The sequence below is a fragment of the Lactuca sativa genome, chromosome 5 (genome assembly GCF_002870075.4).
Source record: "Lactuca sativa cultivar Salinas chromosome 5, Lsat_Salinas_v11, whole genome shotgun sequence".
NCBI classification, from domain to species: domain Eukaryota; kingdom Viridiplantae; phylum Streptophyta; class Magnoliopsida; order Asterales; family Asteraceae; genus Lactuca; species Lactuca sativa.
Genome location: NC_056627.2, coordinates 255,206,787 through 255,226,991, shown reverse-complemented (window position 1 = coordinate 255,226,991; position 20,205 = coordinate 255,206,787). Strand labels below are relative to the sequence as shown.

The 20,205-nt window shown below is 37.0% G+C and overlaps 1 protein-coding gene and 1 long non-coding RNA gene across 16 annotated transcripts; one reads left to right on the top strand and one right to left on the bottom strand.

Annotated features, from left to right (window-relative positions):
* The first annotated feature begins 687 nt into the window (after window positions 1-687).
* Window positions 688-14,910, top strand: LOC111913268 (uncharacterized). 15 transcript variants are annotated; one of them, XR_008232460.1, is made up of 5 exons: window positions 688-861; window positions 10,294-10,590; window positions 11,384-12,401; window positions 13,140-13,332; window positions 13,498-14,910. It is a non-coding gene; the product is annotated as an uncharacterized LOC111913268 (long non-coding RNA). The 15 variants fall into 15 exon arrangements; XR_006192772.2 differs by lacking the exon at window positions 688-861 and having other exon boundaries at window positions 10,205-10,590; window positions 11,384-11,603; window positions 12,336-12,401; window positions 13,211-13,332; XR_008232462.1 differs by lacking the exon at window positions 688-861 and having other exon boundaries at window positions 10,205-10,590; window positions 11,384-11,603; window positions 12,336-12,401.
* A 2,329-nt stretch (window positions 14,911-17,239) lies between these two features.
* On the bottom strand, window positions 17,240-19,909 carry LOC111913267 (beta-ureidopropionase). Its single transcript, XM_023908986.3, has 6 exons — window positions 19,720-19,909; window positions 18,848-18,955; window positions 18,496-18,684; window positions 18,189-18,416; window positions 17,892-18,116; window positions 17,240-17,736 (listed from the first exon to the last, which is right to left on the bottom strand). The coding sequence occupies exons 1-6, from the start codon at window positions 19,855-19,857 to the stop codon at window positions 17,371-17,373; spliced, it is 1,254 nt and encodes a 417-aa protein (XP_023764754.1). The 5' UTR covers window positions 19,858-19,909; the 3' UTR covers window positions 17,240-17,370.
* Window positions 19,910-20,205: the final 296 nt, after the last annotated feature.

Sequence of the window (20,205 nt, the reverse complement as noted above, 5' to 3'; positions counted from 1 at the left end):
CATTAAATTCAAATTGAGTGAAATAAATGGTTTTATTAGACTGTGAATGTAGTATTTAAGTTATTAATGTATGACTTTATTTACATATTTGATTTAGAAGAAAATGATGGTTGCAATGCTGGTACAAGTGGTTAGTGGAAGCGTGTGGTAGTGGTAGTAGTAGAGTTTGAATTTTTGATTTCTTTGAGTTTATGAATTATTGTAAAATGGTTTGTATTAAGTTGTGGTTCTCATTTGAACCACTCATATATATATATATATATATATATATATATATATATATATATATATATATATATATATATATATATATATAGAGAGAGAGAGAGAGAGAGAGAGACAGAGACAGAGAGAGAGAAAGAGAGAAAGAGAAGAGAGGGGAATGATCATTTGAGAACTCATAGTTTTCCAAGAACTAAATTTGGAACGTTAGATCAAAAAAACAGATAATCAACATTACTTGTGGCATTTTTATAAATAAAAAGAAACTTATAGGGGCGGGGGTATCTTAACTTAAAAGGACAATGGTATTATGGGAAACATAAATGTTTGTTCTATCCCGATGAAAATGGCCATATATATATATATATATATATATATATATATATATATATATATCATTACTATATATAAAAGCCATTTTTTTCTCGTGCCGCCAACTTCAAATTTACAAGGCTTATTGGACGCCACATCACCTATCTCTAAATGATGGCATATACATCAATGTCGATTGAAATCACCTCATGAGACCGAATGTATTCAACGCGAATGAACCAGTAGAACGCATAGAAGAGACGCGCCTTTTGAGATGATGGTTAGATTCAAATTTGGTGTTGATATAAATAGCCATGAACGCAACAGGTATTTCCATGCCATCGCTTCCTAATCCTGATTATTCTCTTTTCTCCCCTCTTCCTAATTATTTATACACGACTCCAAAACACATAGATAGGTGTCTTTTCTATTTAGATGTTTGTGTGACATCCCCAAAATCTCGGCCAGAAAAGACCGATTTTCATTTATGCTTTTAAATATTTTCAGAGTAAATCCTTTTGATTTGAAAGAGTTGCGGAATTTGTTCCCAAAACAAAACATGATAAAATAATATTTATCAAAGCATTTCATCAAGAGATGCATTTCATTATATACTCAAAACTCGGGATGTCATGTTCCGATACAGACCATAAAGCATAAACGATAAACATTACAAGTCATTCAACAAATATATACATATACAGACTTGTAAACAAAACAACAAGATGATCCATCCATCTTACGCCCTTGTGCCACTTCCTGTAATACAAATAAAACTGAGTGGGTCAGGCTTGGGAGCCTGGTGAGCATATAGGGTTTTCAACCCACAATAAATAAGTTATATTTAATTTCACCAACCAATCACTATCCCGATTACCCATTCCCGTTATCCTCACTTTACGTCCCTAAAACAACTATCTCAAGGGACCTAATCTAGGATTTTCATCGGGACGGACATCACTGCGAAGGGGTTTCCTCAACAATAGATATCCTAAAGGCAACCATGAGGGGGATAGAGTACACCGGTGAACACATCGTTCACAACACCTACAGGTTATGAACCTGCTAGTGTTCCACTGGACTGTCTAGAAAGAGTCCGTGGTCGTTATCCATACTCCGCTGAATAACTAGATCAACAACAACAACAACATCGAGGCCTCTCATCTGTTTATTACACACCAACTATCTACCCATGTTCTACCCAACATATTAGTAGATAAAAATATACATTTGTATACATAGTTTAAAGAAAACCTGTATAGCATGCTTTAATCAACACATATGTCACATAACAGATGAGGCACACACACATAACACATATCTCATAAAGAAATAAGCAGATCTATAAGATAGAAGAGAGTGAATACTCATTCACACATAACACAACCAAATATATACACATAGCACGTATTTTTATATAAAATACTTCGTATTATTGTATTAGAAGAAATAACTACACACTCACTTGATCAGAAGACGATCCGACAGCACTACGGCTTATAGAAGTAGTAATCCACAGCAGATCTGGAAGATCTCCTCGAAAATCGAACTTCTCGCGGGCAGAGCTTCGACTCGGGAACCGCGCTTCTCGGGATCTTCGGGGTCTCGGGACTTGCCTCGGGGCTAGGGTATGATACCGGGGCTTCGGGGTAGCTTTGGCACGAAAAACGATGCAAAAGACTAGAGAGAAGAGAAGAAATTGAACAACAAATGAGGCTGCCTTCGGATCCTTTATATAGAGGCTGGAACCTCGGAGTACGCGGGACGTACAGGCGTACGCAGCGCGTACGCGTCCGAAATCGTCACTGCATGCGTCATCCGAAGTGTCGACACTATGCGGAGTACGCGATAGCGTAACCTCGTACGCGGGGCGTACTCCGGATCACACCGGTGACTCGGCTTCGGATAATACCTTCGATTTTGAATTAAAAATAAATACAAAATGATTAATAAACTTCGGAAATTCATAACTTCTTCATACGAACTCCGTTTTCGACGTTCTTTATATCCACGCGAAGGTGAGACTACGATCTACAACTTTCGTTTAGACTCCGTAGGCTAATTTTGACTTTATTTTTATTAATTATTTTTAATAGGCCGCGACAGAAACTTTCGTTATAAATTCATAACTTCTTCGTTTGATGTCCGTTCTCGCCTAACTTTTTATCGCTTTGATACCAACAACGAGACCTTCGATCCTCGTTTAGATTGCTTCGGCTAAAAACCGCTCGATTTCAAATCGAGTATTTCAGGCTGCACACCGCTAAGCCGGAACTTCGATAAATCATAACTTCCTCATACGAAGTCAGATTTGGGCGTTCTATATATATTCGGAAACCTCGTTTCGACTACTACAACATTAACCCAAGATATTAAGTTTATTTTACACTTAAATTTTGACGCTTATTTTTATTCTTAATTAATCAAACCACATAATTAAGCAATTAAGCACAAAACACATAATACTCAAATAATACAATCTTATTATTTCAAAACGGGTTACAAAGGTTAACCTAGACTATTATATTGCTAAAAACGGCAAGCCCAGAAACACAGGCGTTACAATTCTCTCCACCTTAGAATGATTCCGTCCCCGGAATCACACATCAACAAACAAATGCGGATAGCGACCCATCATGTCACTCTCCGTCTCCCAGGTGAGATTCGGCCCATTCGTGTGTTTCCATCGGACAAGCACTAACCCAACCATCTTGCGTCGCAATTTCTTAGTCTTTCGGTCAACAATTGCCTCTGGTTCTTCAACCAACCTTTTGTTCTCATCAATTCTCAATTCAGAAATTGGAATTATGTCGGGAACTTCTCCCGTGAACTTCCTCAAATAACACACATGAAAAGTGTTATGAATTCCATTCAGTTCTTCGGGTAATTCGAGCTTGTAAGCTTGGTTCCCAATCCTCTGAAGAACTTTAAACGGTCCAATAAACCTTGGACTTAACTTTCCCCTTTTACCAAATCTTATAAGTCCCTTCCACGGCGAGACTTTAAGCAAAACCGAATCTCCAACTTCAAAAGTCATCGGTCTTCGCTTTTTGTCAGCATAGCTCTTTTGACGATCCTGAGCCGCTAACATTCTTTCCCTAATTATTTTCAACTTTTCAGCAGTTTGATGAACCAACTCCGGTCCCATAAACTGCTTTTCCCCAGCCTCAAGCCAACAAGACGGCGTACGACACTTCTGTCCATACAAAGCTTGGTAAGGTGCCATCTTAATGCTCGAGTGGAAACTATTATTATAGGAAAATTCTACCAACGGTAAATGTTCATCCCAATTACCTAGGAATTCCAAGGTACATGCTCTCAGCATATCTTCAAGCGTTTGTATCGTTCGTTCGCTCTGACCATCAGTCTGCGGATGGTAAGCTGTACTTAAACACAACTTGGTACCCAATTCCTCTTGTAGACTTTTCCAAAACCTCGATGTGAAACGGCTATCACGATCTGACACAATCGTTAACGGAACACCGTGAAGCCTCACAATTTCCTTCACGTAAGAATTCGCAAGCTTCTCCATAGACCATTTCTCCCTGGCCGCTATGAAATGCGCACTCTTAGTGAATCGATCAACGACCACCCAAATCATGTCGTGACCATTCTTTGTTCTGGGCAGTTTAGTGACAAAATCCATAGCAATGTCTTCCCACTTACCCATAGGCACAGGCAAAGGTTCTAAACTCCCGTACGGTTTCTGATGTTGTGTCTTGACTCTCGCACAAGTCACACACTCGGCCACATACTTTGCAACATCAAGCTTCATCGTCGGCCACCAGTAGTAGGGTTTCAGGTCCCTATACATTTTAGTGCTACCCGGATGAATCGAGTACATGGTCTTGTGAGCTTCTTCCATCAGAAGATCTCTGACTCCTCCTGTCTTAGGTATCCAAATCCGATCTTGGAACACCTTCAGTCCATGACTGTTTATACCGAACACCAACGTTTTGCCCAAACGTTCCTCCTTTCTGTCATTCTTCTCAGAAGCTTCGCTCTGAGCTTTCTTTATACTTTCCAAAATAGTTGAGACAACTTCAATTCTCAACGCTCTTGGCCTTTTCCTTTCGGGATTGACTTTCCGACTGAGAGCATCAGCAACAACATTAGCTTTACCGGGGTGGTAAAGTATCTCGCACTCATAGTCTTTAAGTAATTCTAGCCAGCGTCGTTGCCTCATATTCAATTCTTTCTGATTAAAGAGGTATTGGAGACTCTTATGATCAGTGAAAAGTTTGCACTTCGTGCCATAGAGGTAATGCCTCCATATTTTCAGAGCGAAAACTACCGCTGCCAACTCCAAATCATGAGTCGGGTAGTTCTTTTCATGCTCTTTCAGCTGTCGAGACACATATGCTATCACCTTTTCTCTTTGGGTCAAAACACAACCCAAACCAACACCAGATGCATCGCTATAGACAGCGAAGTCTTCAACTCCATCGGGTAGAGAGAGTATCGGTGCCTCGCATAGCTTCTTCTTTAGCTTCTCGAATGCTTCTTTATGCTTCTCACTCCAAGCATAAGTAGCTCCTTTGTGGGTCAAAGCTGACAATGGACTAGCGATCGAAGAAAAGCCTTGGATAAACCTTCGGTAATATCCGGCTAATCCTAAAAAGCTTCGAATCTCCGTGGGACTTTTCGGTTGTTCCCACTTCGTCACAGCTTCGATCTTCGCTGGATCAACCATTATCCCTTCTTGGTTGACCACGTGACCCAAGAATTGGACTTCACGAATCCAAAAATCACATTTGGAGAACTTTGCATACAGCTTCTCCTTCTTCAAGACTTCTAACACTTCTCGCAAGTGTCTGCCATGCTCCTCCTGGCTTTTCGAGTAAATCAGAATGTCGTCTATGAACACTATCACGGATTTATCAAGGAACGGGTTACAAACCCTATTCATCAAATCCATGAACGCTGCTGGAGCATTGGTTAGTCCAAACGACATAACCAAGAACTCGTAGTGTCCATATCTAGTTCTGAATGCAGTCTTCTCGATATCTTGCTCTCTTACTTTTAGCTGATGATATCCTGACCTAAGATCGATCTTCGAGAAATAGCTCGAACCTTGCAATTGATCAAACAGGTCATCAATCCTCGGCAACGGATATCTATTCTTTATTGTTGCCTTGTTCAGCTCCCTGTAATCGATGCACATTCTCATACTTCCATCTTTCTTCTTTACAAATAACACCGGAGCTCCCCAGGGCGATGAACTAGGTCTAATGAAACCGTTGTCCAATAACTCCTGAAGTTGCATCATTAGCTCCTTCATCTCCGTCGGTGCTAATCGATAAGGTGCTTTCGCAATTGGCGTTGTTCCTGGCAACAAGTCAATACGAAATTCCACTTGTCGATCAGGCGGTAATCCAGGAAGATCTTTGGGAAATACTTCCGGATAATCACACACCACTGGAATATTCTGCATCACCTTCTTTTCCTTCTTAGCATCAATCACGAATGCTAAAAACGATGTACACCCCTTGGTCAAACATTTTCTGGCTTTCATCAATGAAATGATTCCAGAATTCACTCTGCGTTTATCTCCATACACCATAAACGAAGCTTTCCCAGGCGGGTTTACTTTGACTATTTTCTTCTTGCATAAAATTTCGGCGTCGTTGGCGCTAAGCCAATCCATTCCCAATACGATGTCGAAACCATTAAGTTCGATAGGCAATAATTCCTCGTGGAACTTATTCCCATTTAGATCAATTAAGATGTTTTTCATGCGATAGCTAACAGGTACAAACTTGCCACTAGCAACTTCGACTAATAAAGCATTATCTAGTCTAACAACAGGCAAAGCTAGCTTTCTACCAAATTCATGCGATATAAAGGAGTAGTTGGCTCCAGAATCAAATAAAATTTGGGCAGGCAATTCGTTAACGAGAAAGGTACCTGAAGCGACATCAGCTTCATCTTTAGCAGCTTCCAGTGTCATCTGGAATGCTCTCGCCTTTGGCTTTGGCGGAATGTTGGGTCTAGCTGCCTCCTTCTTCTTCGGGCAGTCCCTCGACATATGACCTTCCTCACCACAACCATAGCAAACTTTCTTTGTGAGGGTACACTCATTGGCATAGTGCCCTGGCTTTCCACACTTGTAGCATGTGTTCGCCACCTCACATCTTCCATGATGCTTCTTCTTACATTTGTCGCACCATTTCGCTTCACCTCCACCTCCCCTCGAACCAGACTTCGAGAACTTGTTTTTCTTGTTGGACCCTGAAGTTCCATCGAACTTCCTCTTTTCTCCAACATCTATTCTTTCCAGACCCTTTTCCTTCTGCTGGGCCTCCACATTCTTAGCTGCACGAACAGCCGTTTTCAGAGTGGTTGCCATTTTGACTGTCGGACCAAAGTCAGCAGGCAGTCCGTTAGCAAACCTCTCAATCTTGGAGAGTTCCGTTGGCACTAGGTACGGAAAAAACTTCATCTTCTCAGTAAATGCAGTAGCATAGTCATCTATGCTCATCTTCCCCTTCTTTAAGTTTTGAAACTCATTGTTCAGATCAATCAGATCTATCTCCGAACAATACTGCACCCTTAACTGTTCCAAGAACTCCTCCCATGACATTTTTAGGGCTTCTCCTCGTGGCATAGTATCTGCCAACAACTTCCACCAACTCAAGACTCCAGTCTTCAGTTGTCTAACCGCAAATACGGTCTTCTGTTTGTTGCTACAGTCGCAACTTTCAAATACCATCTCCATTTCGGAGATCCAATCCATTATCTCAACAGGCTTTGGGCTCCCAGAAAGACTTGGCGGTTTGGCGCCCAAGAAATTCTTGTACATACGCCCATCCCTGTTGTTTCTCCTTTCCGGATCGTTCCTTCGTTCCTCTTGAGTCCCAACTTGACTCACCATGCGACTATTGTTCCCTTCCTCCGATTGCTCGGGAATCAATTCCGGTTCCTCAATAGGTATGATAGGTTCATCCCTATTATTATGCAACATTTGTCGCATCTCCTCCCTTTGTTCGGCTAGCATAGCCCGAATCATGGCTTGCACCGCAGCCATTGTTATTGGTTCTGGCGCTGCTGCTACAACAGGTATTTGCTCAATCACTGGCGGTTGATTCCTGTTTTCATCTGCGTTTCCAACGCCACTCCTTGTTCTCACCATTTTTGATCTACACACCGAATAATTTCACCTTATTACTCCAAACGATTACATGCTAGTTCTAATATCGTATACATACGCTTAGAATCCTAAACACATAAACCTTCAGATCCGGTTGGCAACAAACCGTAGATCCGAACAAACAATATCATATATGGCAACATATAGCATTTAGCACATAAAAGCACTTTAGGCAACCTTCCTAAAATAAACTAGTGCTCGTGTCTAAAACTTATCAGACACACATCTCACAATCTCCACTTATCATACTAAGTTTAAGTCTAGAAATCCTACAAATTCCTAGTTCGCTTAAACTAATGCTTTGATACCAACTGTGACATCCCCAAAATCTCGGCCAGAAAAGACCGATTTTCATTTATGCTTTTAAATATTTTCAGAGTAAATCCTTTTGATTTGAAAGAGTTGCGGAATTTGTTCCCAAAACAAAACATGATAAAATAATATTTATCAAAGCATTTCATCAAGAGATGCATTTCATTATATACTCAAAACTCGGGATGTCATGTTCCGATACAGACCATAAAGCATAAACGATAAACATTACAAGTCATTCAACAAATATATACATATACAGACTTGTAAACAAAACAACAAGATGATCCATCCATCTTACGCCCTTGTGCCACTTCCTGTAATACAAATAAAACTGAGTGGGTCAGGCTTGGGAGCCTGGTGAGCATATAGGGTTTTCAACCCACAATAAATAAGTTATATTTAATTTCACCAACCAATCACTATCCCGATTACCCATTCCCGTTATCCTCACTTTACGTCCCTAAAACAACTATCTCAAGGGACCTAATCTAGGATTTTCATCGGGACGGACATCACTGCGAAGGGGTTTCCTCAACAATAGATATCCTAAAGGCAACCATGAGGGGGATAGAGTACACCGGTGAACACATCGTTCACAACACCTACAGGTTATGAACCTGCTAGTGTTCCACTGGACTGTCTAGAAAGAGTCCGTGGTCGTTATCCATACTCCGCTGAATAACTAGATCAACAACAACAACAACATCGAGGCCTCTCATCTGTTTATTACACACCAACTATCTACCCATGTTCTACCCAACATATTAGTAGATAAAAATATACATTTGTATACATAGTTTAAAGAAAACCTGTATAGCATGCTTTAATCAACACATATGTCACATAACAGATGAGGCACACACACATAACACATATCTCATAAAGAAATAAGCAGATCTATAAGATAGAAGAGAGTGAATACTCATTCACACATAACACAACCAAATATATACACATAGCACGTATTTTTATATAAAATACTTCGTATTATTGTATTAGAAGAAATAACTACACACTCACTTGATCAGAAGACGATCCGACAGCACTACGGCTTATAGAAGTAGTAATCCACAGCAGATCTGGAAGATCTCCTCGAAAATCGAACTTCTCGCGGGCAGAGCTTCGACTCGGGAACCGCGCTTCTCGGGATCTTCGGGGTCTCGGGACTTGCCTCGGGGCTAGGGTATGATACCGGGGCTTCGGGGTAGCTTTGGCACGAAAAACGATGCAAAAGACTAGAGAGAAGAGAAGAAATTGAACAACAAATGAGGCTGCCTTCGGATCCTTTATATAGAGGCTGGAACCTCGGAGTACGCGGGACGTACAGGCGTACGCAGCGCGTACGCGTCCGAAATCGTCACTGCATGCGTCATCCGAAGTGTCGACACTATGCGGAGTACGCGATAGCGTAACCTCGTACGCGGGGCGTACTCCGGATCACACCGGTGACTCGGCTTCGGATAATACCTTCGATTTTGAATTAAAAATAAATACAAAATGATTAATAAACTTCGGAAATTCATAACTTCTTCATACGAACTCCGTTTTCGACGTTCTTTATATCCACGCGAAGGTGAGACTACGATCTACAACTTTCGTTTAGACTCCGTCGGCTAATTTTGACTTTATTTTTATTAATTATTTTTAATAGGCCGCGACAGAAACTTTCGTTATAAATTCATAACTTCTTCGTTTGATGTCCGTTCTCGCCTAACTTTTTATCGCTTTGATACCAACAACGAGACCTTCGATCCTCGTTTAGATTGCTTCGGCTAAAAACCGCTCGATCTCAAATCGAGTATTTCAGGCTGCACACCGCTAAGCCGGAACTTCGATAAATCATAACTTCCTCATACGAAGTCAGATTTGGGCGTTCTATATATATTCGGAAACCTCGTTTCGACTACTACAACATTAACCCAAGATATTAAGTTTATTTTACACTTAAATTTTGACGCTTATTTTTATTCTTAATTAATCAAACCACATAATTAAGCAATTAAGCACAAAACACATAATACTCAAATAATACAATCTTATTATTTCAAAACGGGTTACAAAGGTTAACCTAGACTATTATATTGCTAAAAACGGCAAGCCCGGAAACACAGGCGTTACAGTTTGCAATGAGGTAATAATATTTTTTTTATAAGTTTCCTATTTGAGTTTCGTAATTTGTTGTGTGAGTTGTGCCATTCTGGTGAGTTAGCGTTCGATTTGAAGCCAGATTGTGTCTATCATTTTGATTTCTAATTTTTCATCTTTTATTTTCTGGTTGAAACTTTTTTTTTCAGATGGTTTTGTAAAAAGCGGTTGGTTGCAATAACATATCTACAAACTCAAAGTTTCTCAAATATTAAGTCGTTTTGTGTGCTCGCTGATTTCTTAGATGGTTTGGTGTTGAACCCTGACTTGCAATTTCATATTGTTGCTGAAAAGGCGGTCTCCTACTCCTACACCCATCATGTATATCTCTCTCTCCAATAACTTACACTCTACAACAGTTGCAGAGATGGATAAATGAAAGTACTGATCAATGGGGTTAGCATTAATTCAAGCCCCTCTCTTTTCCCTGGCATTAGAGTGTCAAGGTTAGTTTTTTTCATCGATCAGGGCGAATATGTTTAATATTGCTCCACATTTATGCTAATTGTACCGATCTTACTTTGAATTAGGTTTCTAGATTTTGGGAATTTGCTATTAAATTTTTTATTTACGTTATTAATAAATGTTGTAAAGTTCATAGCATAACTATTAAATTGCGGGCCTTTGACTACAGCACATCACTCTGGTTCCTTTAAGGATGGATCTGGAATTCGAGCAACATACTAGGCATAAGATTTTATATTTGGTGGTTGTTTCAGTTATAGAATGTAGTTACGAAACAAACCTAATGCTAAACACAATTCACATTCTTATCAAACAATTCGATTGTGAAGGGTGTTAGTGGGGTATAAAGTGAATCCGCTGCAGAAAAATCATACTCACATTGTGAAAAATGAATATAATGCATCTAACTGATAAATGCTCAACCTTTTCAGTACACCCCCTTCAAGTTCCAATTAGAGTAAAGCTTTCCTTAATAAAATTAAATATAAATTAGAGTAATATTTACATAAAATTATTATCTCGTCTGAAACATTGTGTTTATTTGAGAAAAAAAGAAGTATTTTTAATGAAAATATACTAATTTTGGAATCCAAAAACAAGATTATACATGCCTAAACTATGGATCTGCCCAACACATCACATTGTTTTCAAAATCAAACTTGCAATTATAGGAAAGCCTGCTACAGAGTGAACACCAATGTAGGGTATATTATGTTGTAAGTTTTGATTATGATTTATTAAAACTTTTGATTTGAGAACTTTACTTTGTTACAGGTGAGAAGCATATGAAGCTGCATTCACCAAACAAAGAGAGTATATATGGGAATAGGAAAGAAACTGCAAGAGGGTGAAGAAGTATTATGTGAAGGGCATAAAACATTAAATGCAACGAGGACAAGGTGAATGAAATGTAGAGGTCCCTTAAACAGAAGGAAAACAAACTTGAAGAGACAAATAGTAAAATTAAATCAAGCATTTTAGCATTAAAGAAGAGGTAAGATGATGGAAAAAAAATCAATTAGTTTAATTGTAAAAGAGGAGGTGCCTATCTTTTCTGTTAACTTTGTTGTTCAAAAGTCGAATGATTCCATCTTGCCTTCTTTTCTCTTCAGCACACCAATTAAGCCTATTAAAAAAAAAACTTCAACTTAAGGAAAAGTAGTCGCTCAATTAGAAGTTAACTGCCAAAGGAAGAGTGATTTTGTACTTAATTTGTTTGTAACTCACAAAAATGCTCCCTTCCTTTTTGTTTTTATCATATTTAGTCTAACATCAAAAGTTTTTCAGTTTGGTCTTTGAGTAAAGCATTATGTTAATGTTTTGTTATGTGTATACACAATCTTGAAACTTTATCGGTACTTGAGGTTTTTTCAAACTCGTCACTTCAAACAACTTATAGACACTTGTCACTTGAAACTGCTTATATAGAACATTCAGTTGTGGGTGCGGAGGGATATGTCCACAAGCAGATTTCATTACCTTAACCAAGTTGTAGGTGTGGAGGTTATAAAATAATTTATAAATTTACAACTTATTGAAGCCAGTGATTCAACATTGCACGTGTTGCTCATAAGCAGTGATTACAAGGTTTTCCCTTATCAAGTTACCTACTAATCGAATGTCGATTTTAAACTAACCTAAAATTTGAACAATTTTTGTTCGTCATGTACATTAGGAATGTGCCCATTTATGGAGCACCATCTGACTTGCTTGAGTTCAACTCCAGGTTCTAGCTGACCATGTTGTATCGTCTTCTTCTCTCTCCAATTCCGTTTTCCCGCCTCCTTCAAAGGTACACTTGAACTATTTTGTGTATAGTGATTGTTGTGTTTTAAATAACTTAATACCAAGACAAAAAATGAGGTCAAGTAGGAATTGTGCTTCATTCAAGTCAGACATTTATACACAAAAAAAGCATTAGGTGGATGGGTATTCTTAGAGTATTAAACTTATCACTACACAACATCCATTAACAAGTAATATGTACTGAATCACTTTCATTCAATTAAATAAACATCAATTGCCTATTCAAATGCAACAAATATGTATTGACGGTTGCAACATTAAAAAAAGCATTTAAAGTCTGAAATCTTTCTAATTTATGCTTAATTTTTTAGCACACGCAGAATGAATAAGTGTGATTAAGATCAATGGGCGACCAATGAACAAGTGCCAAAAGGCTTTAATAAGATTTGTCAATAGCTATTTTTTTTATTCATGTATTCTACATTGAAAATACATCCATTTATAGCATTGTATCTTTACCTTTTTTTTATTATTAGTGCAATATACTTTAAATAACAATAAAAGATGTATCAGATTGCCTTGGGTCGTGCTTAGCACGGGCCTCAAACTTTTCTAGTATATATATATATATATATATATATATATATATATATATATATATATATATATATATATATATATATATATATATATATATATATCACAGCTTCTATCGTCTTCTTGGCATATGTGTATCATATCGTCATACCAACTGCCTTATCTCCTTTGATTGCCGCTATTCCAGTATTCTCGTTCCAAACCCTCACCTCCGACCTTACGTCCATAATAACCTAATCATTCACGTGCATGACGTAGTTACCCTCGCCGCCACCAACGATAATCGAACAGTTCAGGAAGAAATCACAAACTCGATTGGATTTATATGGACAATACGATTCAATTCAAACCTCAAATTCGGAACTCAATTGAAATTGAAGGTACCATTCTATTTAACACCACTATCAGTTAATGGAAAAATCCACAAATTAGTCTCTCTCTCTCTCTCTCTCTCTCTCTCTCTCTCTTCTCAAATGTTTATTTTATGAGTAAATATGTATGTCTTTTGCTACATATATGACTTGACTAATACGTTTTGTACATAGTAGTCTCCCATGGCAAGGACTGAAAGCGGGAAATAAGAAGCAAAAATATGAAAAGATCAGTGAGAAGAAGGTGTCCACATCAATTGAAGTAAGTTATTTTTGTTAAAAATCATACCTTGGTGAGTAGTTTTTGGCATGGAAATGACAAGATTGTCCCTCGTGTTTTCAGGCTTTATGTAGAGGCTACCCTACAGAGTTTTCATCATACTTCCATTATTTTTGTTCTTTAAGATTTGATGATAAACCAAATTATGCTTACCTAAAAAGACTCTTTCGTGATCTTTTTATTCGTGAAGGTTATAATTAATTAATTAATTAATTTCTACCTTAATTAATAAAATATTCTAATGTATTGTGAAAATTAATCCTTCTTTTTTCTTTTCTAAATTGTGAAATCGATTTGCGTGTGTTTTGTTTGTATACAACTGAGTGTTCATGCCATTATTGTTGCTAGAATAGTGTATAGTCTTGCAGGTTGTGGTGATAAAGATCTAACATTGGGTTTTTACATGTTGAAAAGTGGCGATTTGTTTCTCAATAGCAGTGGACTCCTAGGAGTTGTTTTCTCATGTCATGGAATTCTTATGTCAATCTCAAAGTTTTCAGAGGTAATATGTTTTGTGTATTCCTCTTTGAATCAATTCGTGTTATGTGATATGACTGTTGCAATTCAAATTTTATACAATCCTTCATTTTTTCTTAATATGCCAAATTTGTAGCATTGAATACTTGATTTAAATGCATGGATTGTTATATTTTACTTATGTTGCTACCATTGAACATTGTATTTGTTATTGGCATGTTATTGAAGCACCAAGAACTCATTATGCAACGTTTGGGAGATGTCTTCATCTTGGCCACACCATAACAAGATTGTCTTCATGTTAAGCCATATGAGAGAGATTGGAAGAGAACATTGTATAATGAGTTCAACATTTAAATCTGGACAATCATGATTGTTTCTTTTTTACTTAGCTAAATTTATAAAAAATTCAACGTTGTAATTACATGTAATTCACATATGAATTACATGTGATTCACATGTAAATCACATATGAATTGCATGTGATTCACATGTAAATCACATATGAATCACATTCACATGTAAATCACAAGTAATTCACATATGAATTACATGTGATTCACATGTAAGTCGCATATGTGTTTTTGTGAGTGTTTTTGCATCAATCATTTTTTTTTTAAATTTTCTTGTAGATTTGGAAGAAATTGTGGTGAATATTAAAGAGGTGAAAAATGATAAATTGAAGAAAATATGGAAATATTGACACGAAGACATGAAAACACTTTGAAATTTTGTAGCATTTTTTTGTTTTTTATATTTTATTTTGTATCGAATAAAATACTTATATATTGTGTTTATAGATTAGTAAGTAAATAAAATGAGTTTTCTTATGATTTCCTTACAAATATTATATATAGTATATGAAATAAAATGAGTTTTCTATTAATATTTACATTAACACAAAAAATTAAATATTAAATGAGATTGATAAGAGTACGATCATGCCCTTAAAGAATTAGTTTTGATCTAACGCTCCACTTTTAGTTCTCAGGTGTCGGGAAACTTGAGTTTTCAACTGATCTCACTTCTACACACACACACACACATCTTCTACTCTCTTTCTCTGACTGAAAATCAAGAAACCGTTCTCTATAACCTAGATTTAAAATGTCTTTTCTGGTAGATGGTGGTTTCGGTCTTCCAATAACTCCCAAACCTTAGGATGAGGTGATATGAGGTGAGTAATGTTAGATGATATAGAGGATGAAAGGGTGAGAGATTTGCTTTTGGGGGTTAGAAGGACCCATGGGCGACAATGATGCACAAATAGAAATGAAGGAGAAGAAAGGGTATAAAGAGAAAGGGGGTGGGATGGGGTGGAAGTGAGTCTTTATTTGTTTTTAAATAACTAAAACAACAAAATAAATGGAGTGTTTGGTTTTATACCATAAAACTTCATAATTTTGTTGCGCCTAAGTGTCAAATTTTAAAAGTTTAATGTCTAAGGCAGCGTTTGGTTCACAAAATGTTTTTGAAGGAATTGGAATATGTTGGGGAATTGGAGTCTTTCTTGATTTGGAATCTAATTCAATATTCTATTCGGCTAGCCGTTAATGGAATTTAAATTCAATTTCATATTTTGTTTGGTTGGCGGAAAATATAATTGGAATAGTGTAAATTGACAGAACTACCCTTATTGGTTTTTGCTTAGTTTTGTTTTATTTTATAATTATATGTAAAGATATATTATATAAATTATAAATATAGTAAACGGTGATGGTGACGATGGTGGTGGTGGCGGCAGTGTGTGGTGGTGATGGAAATGGATGTGCTGGTAGTGGCGTCATCACTAGTGGTGGTTATGACGGCAGGTGGTGTTGGGTGGTAGTGGCGGTGGTGGGTGTGGGTGGTAGCGACAGTGGTGGTAGTGATGATAATAGCGTTGGTGGTAGCAACGGTAGTGATGATTTAGGTGGTGATGAAGGTTATGGGTAGTGCTAGTGGTGGTGGCGACGATGGTGGTGGTAGTGGTGATGGTGATGATGGTAGTGGGTGGTGGCGAAGGTGGTGGTGGCAACGACATCGCTGGTGCTTGTTGGTGGTGGTGGCGGTGTGGTGGTAGGTGGCGGAGGTGGTGGGTAGTGGTAGTGAAGGTTGTGGTGGAGGTGGTGGCGAATAGTGACAGAGATTTTTCATATTTAATGTTAAAAATAAAAAGGATAATATGATAATCAACAACATTCCTACCTTAAGGAATTTTAATTTCGTTATCTTTTAGATGAAATTTATTTTCTTTCAACAGAAGGAAAGTTGGACCTATTAAGGAATCCAATTCCTTCTTAAAACTTGAACCAAACATAGGAAAATGATGAAATTAAATTCCAATTCCTGAACCAAACATAGGAAAGTGATGAAATTAAATTTCAATTCCTTCAAATTCCAATGGATTCTAGCGAACCAAAGGACCCCTAAGTGTTGTGATCAAATATGTTTTTTATATTGTTATAAATTACGTTATTTGTAGATCCATAATATTTCATACGTTTTGTGTACATTCTAAGCATTATGTTTACAAGAACCTAGTTTAATCCAAAATTGGATCATAAACAAAATTTAAATAATGTTTTGAAAATAAAAAGGATGAAAATCGAAAGTAAGAGCACTATAAATATAACATTTGAATATATAATAATGATATCTATAGAAAACTTATTTGATACAAAACACATAATTCATAATCATACACAATTCAATAACATATAATTCAGAATCCTAATCCTTAACTGATACACAATTCAACAACACATAATTCAATCTGCTCAACGTGAATCATACCTAGATAATATTTTTCTTATAAGTAGACTCTTTCTTTGAAAAACAATCTATTTTAAGTAACTGAATGGGTTACCCGAGTATCTGACAAAAATAAAACCTCTAGTTCGTTGAATTTCTTTTTGGATTGGGGTTTCACTTATAATCAGGTGCTATTAACATGACTTGTTGACTTAATTGATTAAAGAGTAGACATTATTTACAAAAATATTATTCTTATAGCAATCTCTAAACTGACCTACACTGTCACATGTCATCCCATGAGGACTCGACCTTTCTACAAATATACCACCACAAATCCAACTGCTACGTTTAAAGATTGCTCCAAAAAAGGTCTTAATAACAAATCAACCAACTGCAAATCACAATACTGTTACATATGAACACTAAACCAAATTTACTTTTTTTTTTTTTTTTTTTGCATAATAATTTAACATCCATAATAGACAAATGATTTTTTTTTTTCACAATCATACATCAGCATCATACATGAGAAAAAGTTAAATATTTTTGATTTTTTACACATGATTCTTATGCAACAAGGGATCGGAAATGACTTGTGGCTCAAAGTCGGGCTTCACATATCTCGAAAGCATGTCGGCATATACCTCGTACCTAGCCGTCATACGGAACCCCCATTTGTCCTTTAGTTGTCTGCAGAGGTTAAGATCCATATCCGATATCAACAACCCGTCTTTATTCCTCGAAAGTGATGGCGTACACGATGCATCTGGTCCTGAAACGTGACTCGATCCATAGAAATGACCAAAATCTGCATGCGCCGGCTTCCCATCACCCGATGTAAACGGGTTCGGGAACACCTCCGTCCCCACCCGATTGATGGACCCCACAAAGTAACTATTTGCTATCGCAGCATTTCTTGCCTACAAAAAAATAAAAAATCCACATGCATAGTAATTCAGTACAATCTATTTTGTCATGTGTTCTGTTCTGTCCTGTCACGTGTACCAATCACAGTCAGTACAACCTGTTCTGTTCTGTCCTGTCATGTGTACCAGATAAGGCATAAAGAGAATACCTCGATGGGCCACATTGGCTCACTGAGTTCACCGACTGTAGCAGAAGGATTGAAGACAATTTCTGCACCATTTAACCCGAAGGCTAACCAGTTTAAAGGATGATGCCTTCCATAGCATATATTCACACCGATCTTCCCGAATGCTGTTTCAAACACAGGGTGACCTGTATTTCCCTCCATATAATATGTACTCTCATTGAAATCCCCAACCCGAGGTATATGATTCTGACATTTCATTTGCAACAACTTTATTTTCTATTCATAAGAAATGGAAATAAGTGAAGAAACAATTTATACCTTCCTGTGCTTGCCTATGATGTTACCATTGTTCCCGATTATAACTGCAGTATTCCACATAGTCTCTCCATGTTTCAAATCTCTCTCGAGTATTGGGCTTACTATGACCATGTTATATTTCCTTGCAAAACCTTGAAGAAATTGTGTTGATTCTCCATCTACAGGCTCAGCAAATTCACACCATCTTTTCTCACGGGTGCAAAATGCAAAAGGCATTGTCCATGCTTCCTGTAATTCAGTGATGATTTAATCATTTAATCCAAAGATCAATGGGAAACAAGTTGTTATTATTATATTGAGAGCTTACTTGTAGACATAATATGTTGACCCCTGAAGCACCTGCTGCATCGATAATGGGCTTCAGTTTTTGAAATATGGCTTTCTTTTGATCAAGAAAGGGTGCAGTTGTTGGAAGAGAGATTGAGTTTTGAATGAGTCCAACTCGCACTATACGAGGTTCTCTCAGTAATTCCTTGTCAGCATTGAACCTGAATGCCTGAAAAATGAATTGAAAACCATGTATGGATCTTGGATATATAAGTTACATATAGTTCAATTTGTTAAATTCAGATTTATGCATCAATGCTTCGAGTTTTGCCTTTTTTCTCAATTTATACAACAAAGTGGTTTTGTTTATACGAAATATGCAATGACTCTACCTGAATATCGAAATCATGTTGTGAGGACAATCCTTTGGCGATTTCTATTATTGGCAAGGGCTCAAGTGGTTTTCCACAATTCATTCCAATAAGCAAGCGACTGACTTCCTGCAAAAAGAAATATGATGTACAAAAGATTATCAATACAAACTAATTCATTTCTTTCATATTACCTTTGATCCTTAAATAGATGAATGTTTTACTTTCATGGTTAAATTAATTATATTTCTCATGTTCAAAATCATATAAAGTCTCGTTCAAGACTGAAAATGAAGCCAAGTGCTTGAGATAAAAGCCATATGGCCAGAAGAGTACACAAGAAGTCAAGAACTCAACACGGGTGATGTTGAAAGGATGGATTCTCCCTCTACCCCACCAAGAAAACAAAAAAAGAAGTCCACAAGTGACTTTTCCAGTTTCTTTTTTTATGTTAGATCTAGTTTCGATTATAACAAAATTGGATTGGGTTTTGCAGAAAACTTAGCATACGATTACTTCTTTTTCAGTACATGGTATGAAATTTAATTAATTACAGAACGAATTCAAGAATTTTTTTTATGAATTTTATAACTTTTGAAGGTCAGAAACATCTCAGTTGACTTCAAACATCAAAATGGAAGAACAAGGAAGAACTCAACATCAGCTTGTAATCCAACTATGGATCATAAACTGGTCAAAATTAAACTTTCTGACCTCAAAATTATAAGTGATTACATCAAACCAATCTTCCAGTTTCACCAAATCCACTGAGATTAGGGAACAATTCTATATAGTAAAATTAAAACATAGGAAGCTACGACCCATCCGACAAAATAAAATTCAAACAAATCAATATGACTTTCATAATCAGTAAACGCAAACGCACAAATTACCTTGAAAACTGGGGGAGAGAGGGACGATTCGAGGAGGCGATGAAGAGATTCGAATCCACAAATCGAACCGTCTGACAGTGTTCTTAATTCTTCTTCCGAATTTCCATTCTCTTTTCCAACTTCTTCCTTCCTCTCCATTTTTTTTTCTTGCAGATTCGTCTTGAAACTCTGGTGGACGATTACGTCTGGCACTCTACTAGTTCTAATATATTTTGATATGAATTACATCAATGGTCCCTAAACTATTCCTAGATTCACATTTTGTTTCTCCAATAATTCTTTATCCCTTATTTAATTGTGAAAGGAGTAGCAGAAATAATAAATAAGTCGTATGAGAGATTAAAACCTTATAAAATGTTTGAGTGGAATCAATAAGAGTTCAGTAATTACAAAATTGAAGATGACATAATAAGTATTTTTACTCATATCTATTCGTTTCATATAGATTCTTTGGAATATGTTTTATTTTGTATGCTTAATTTATTA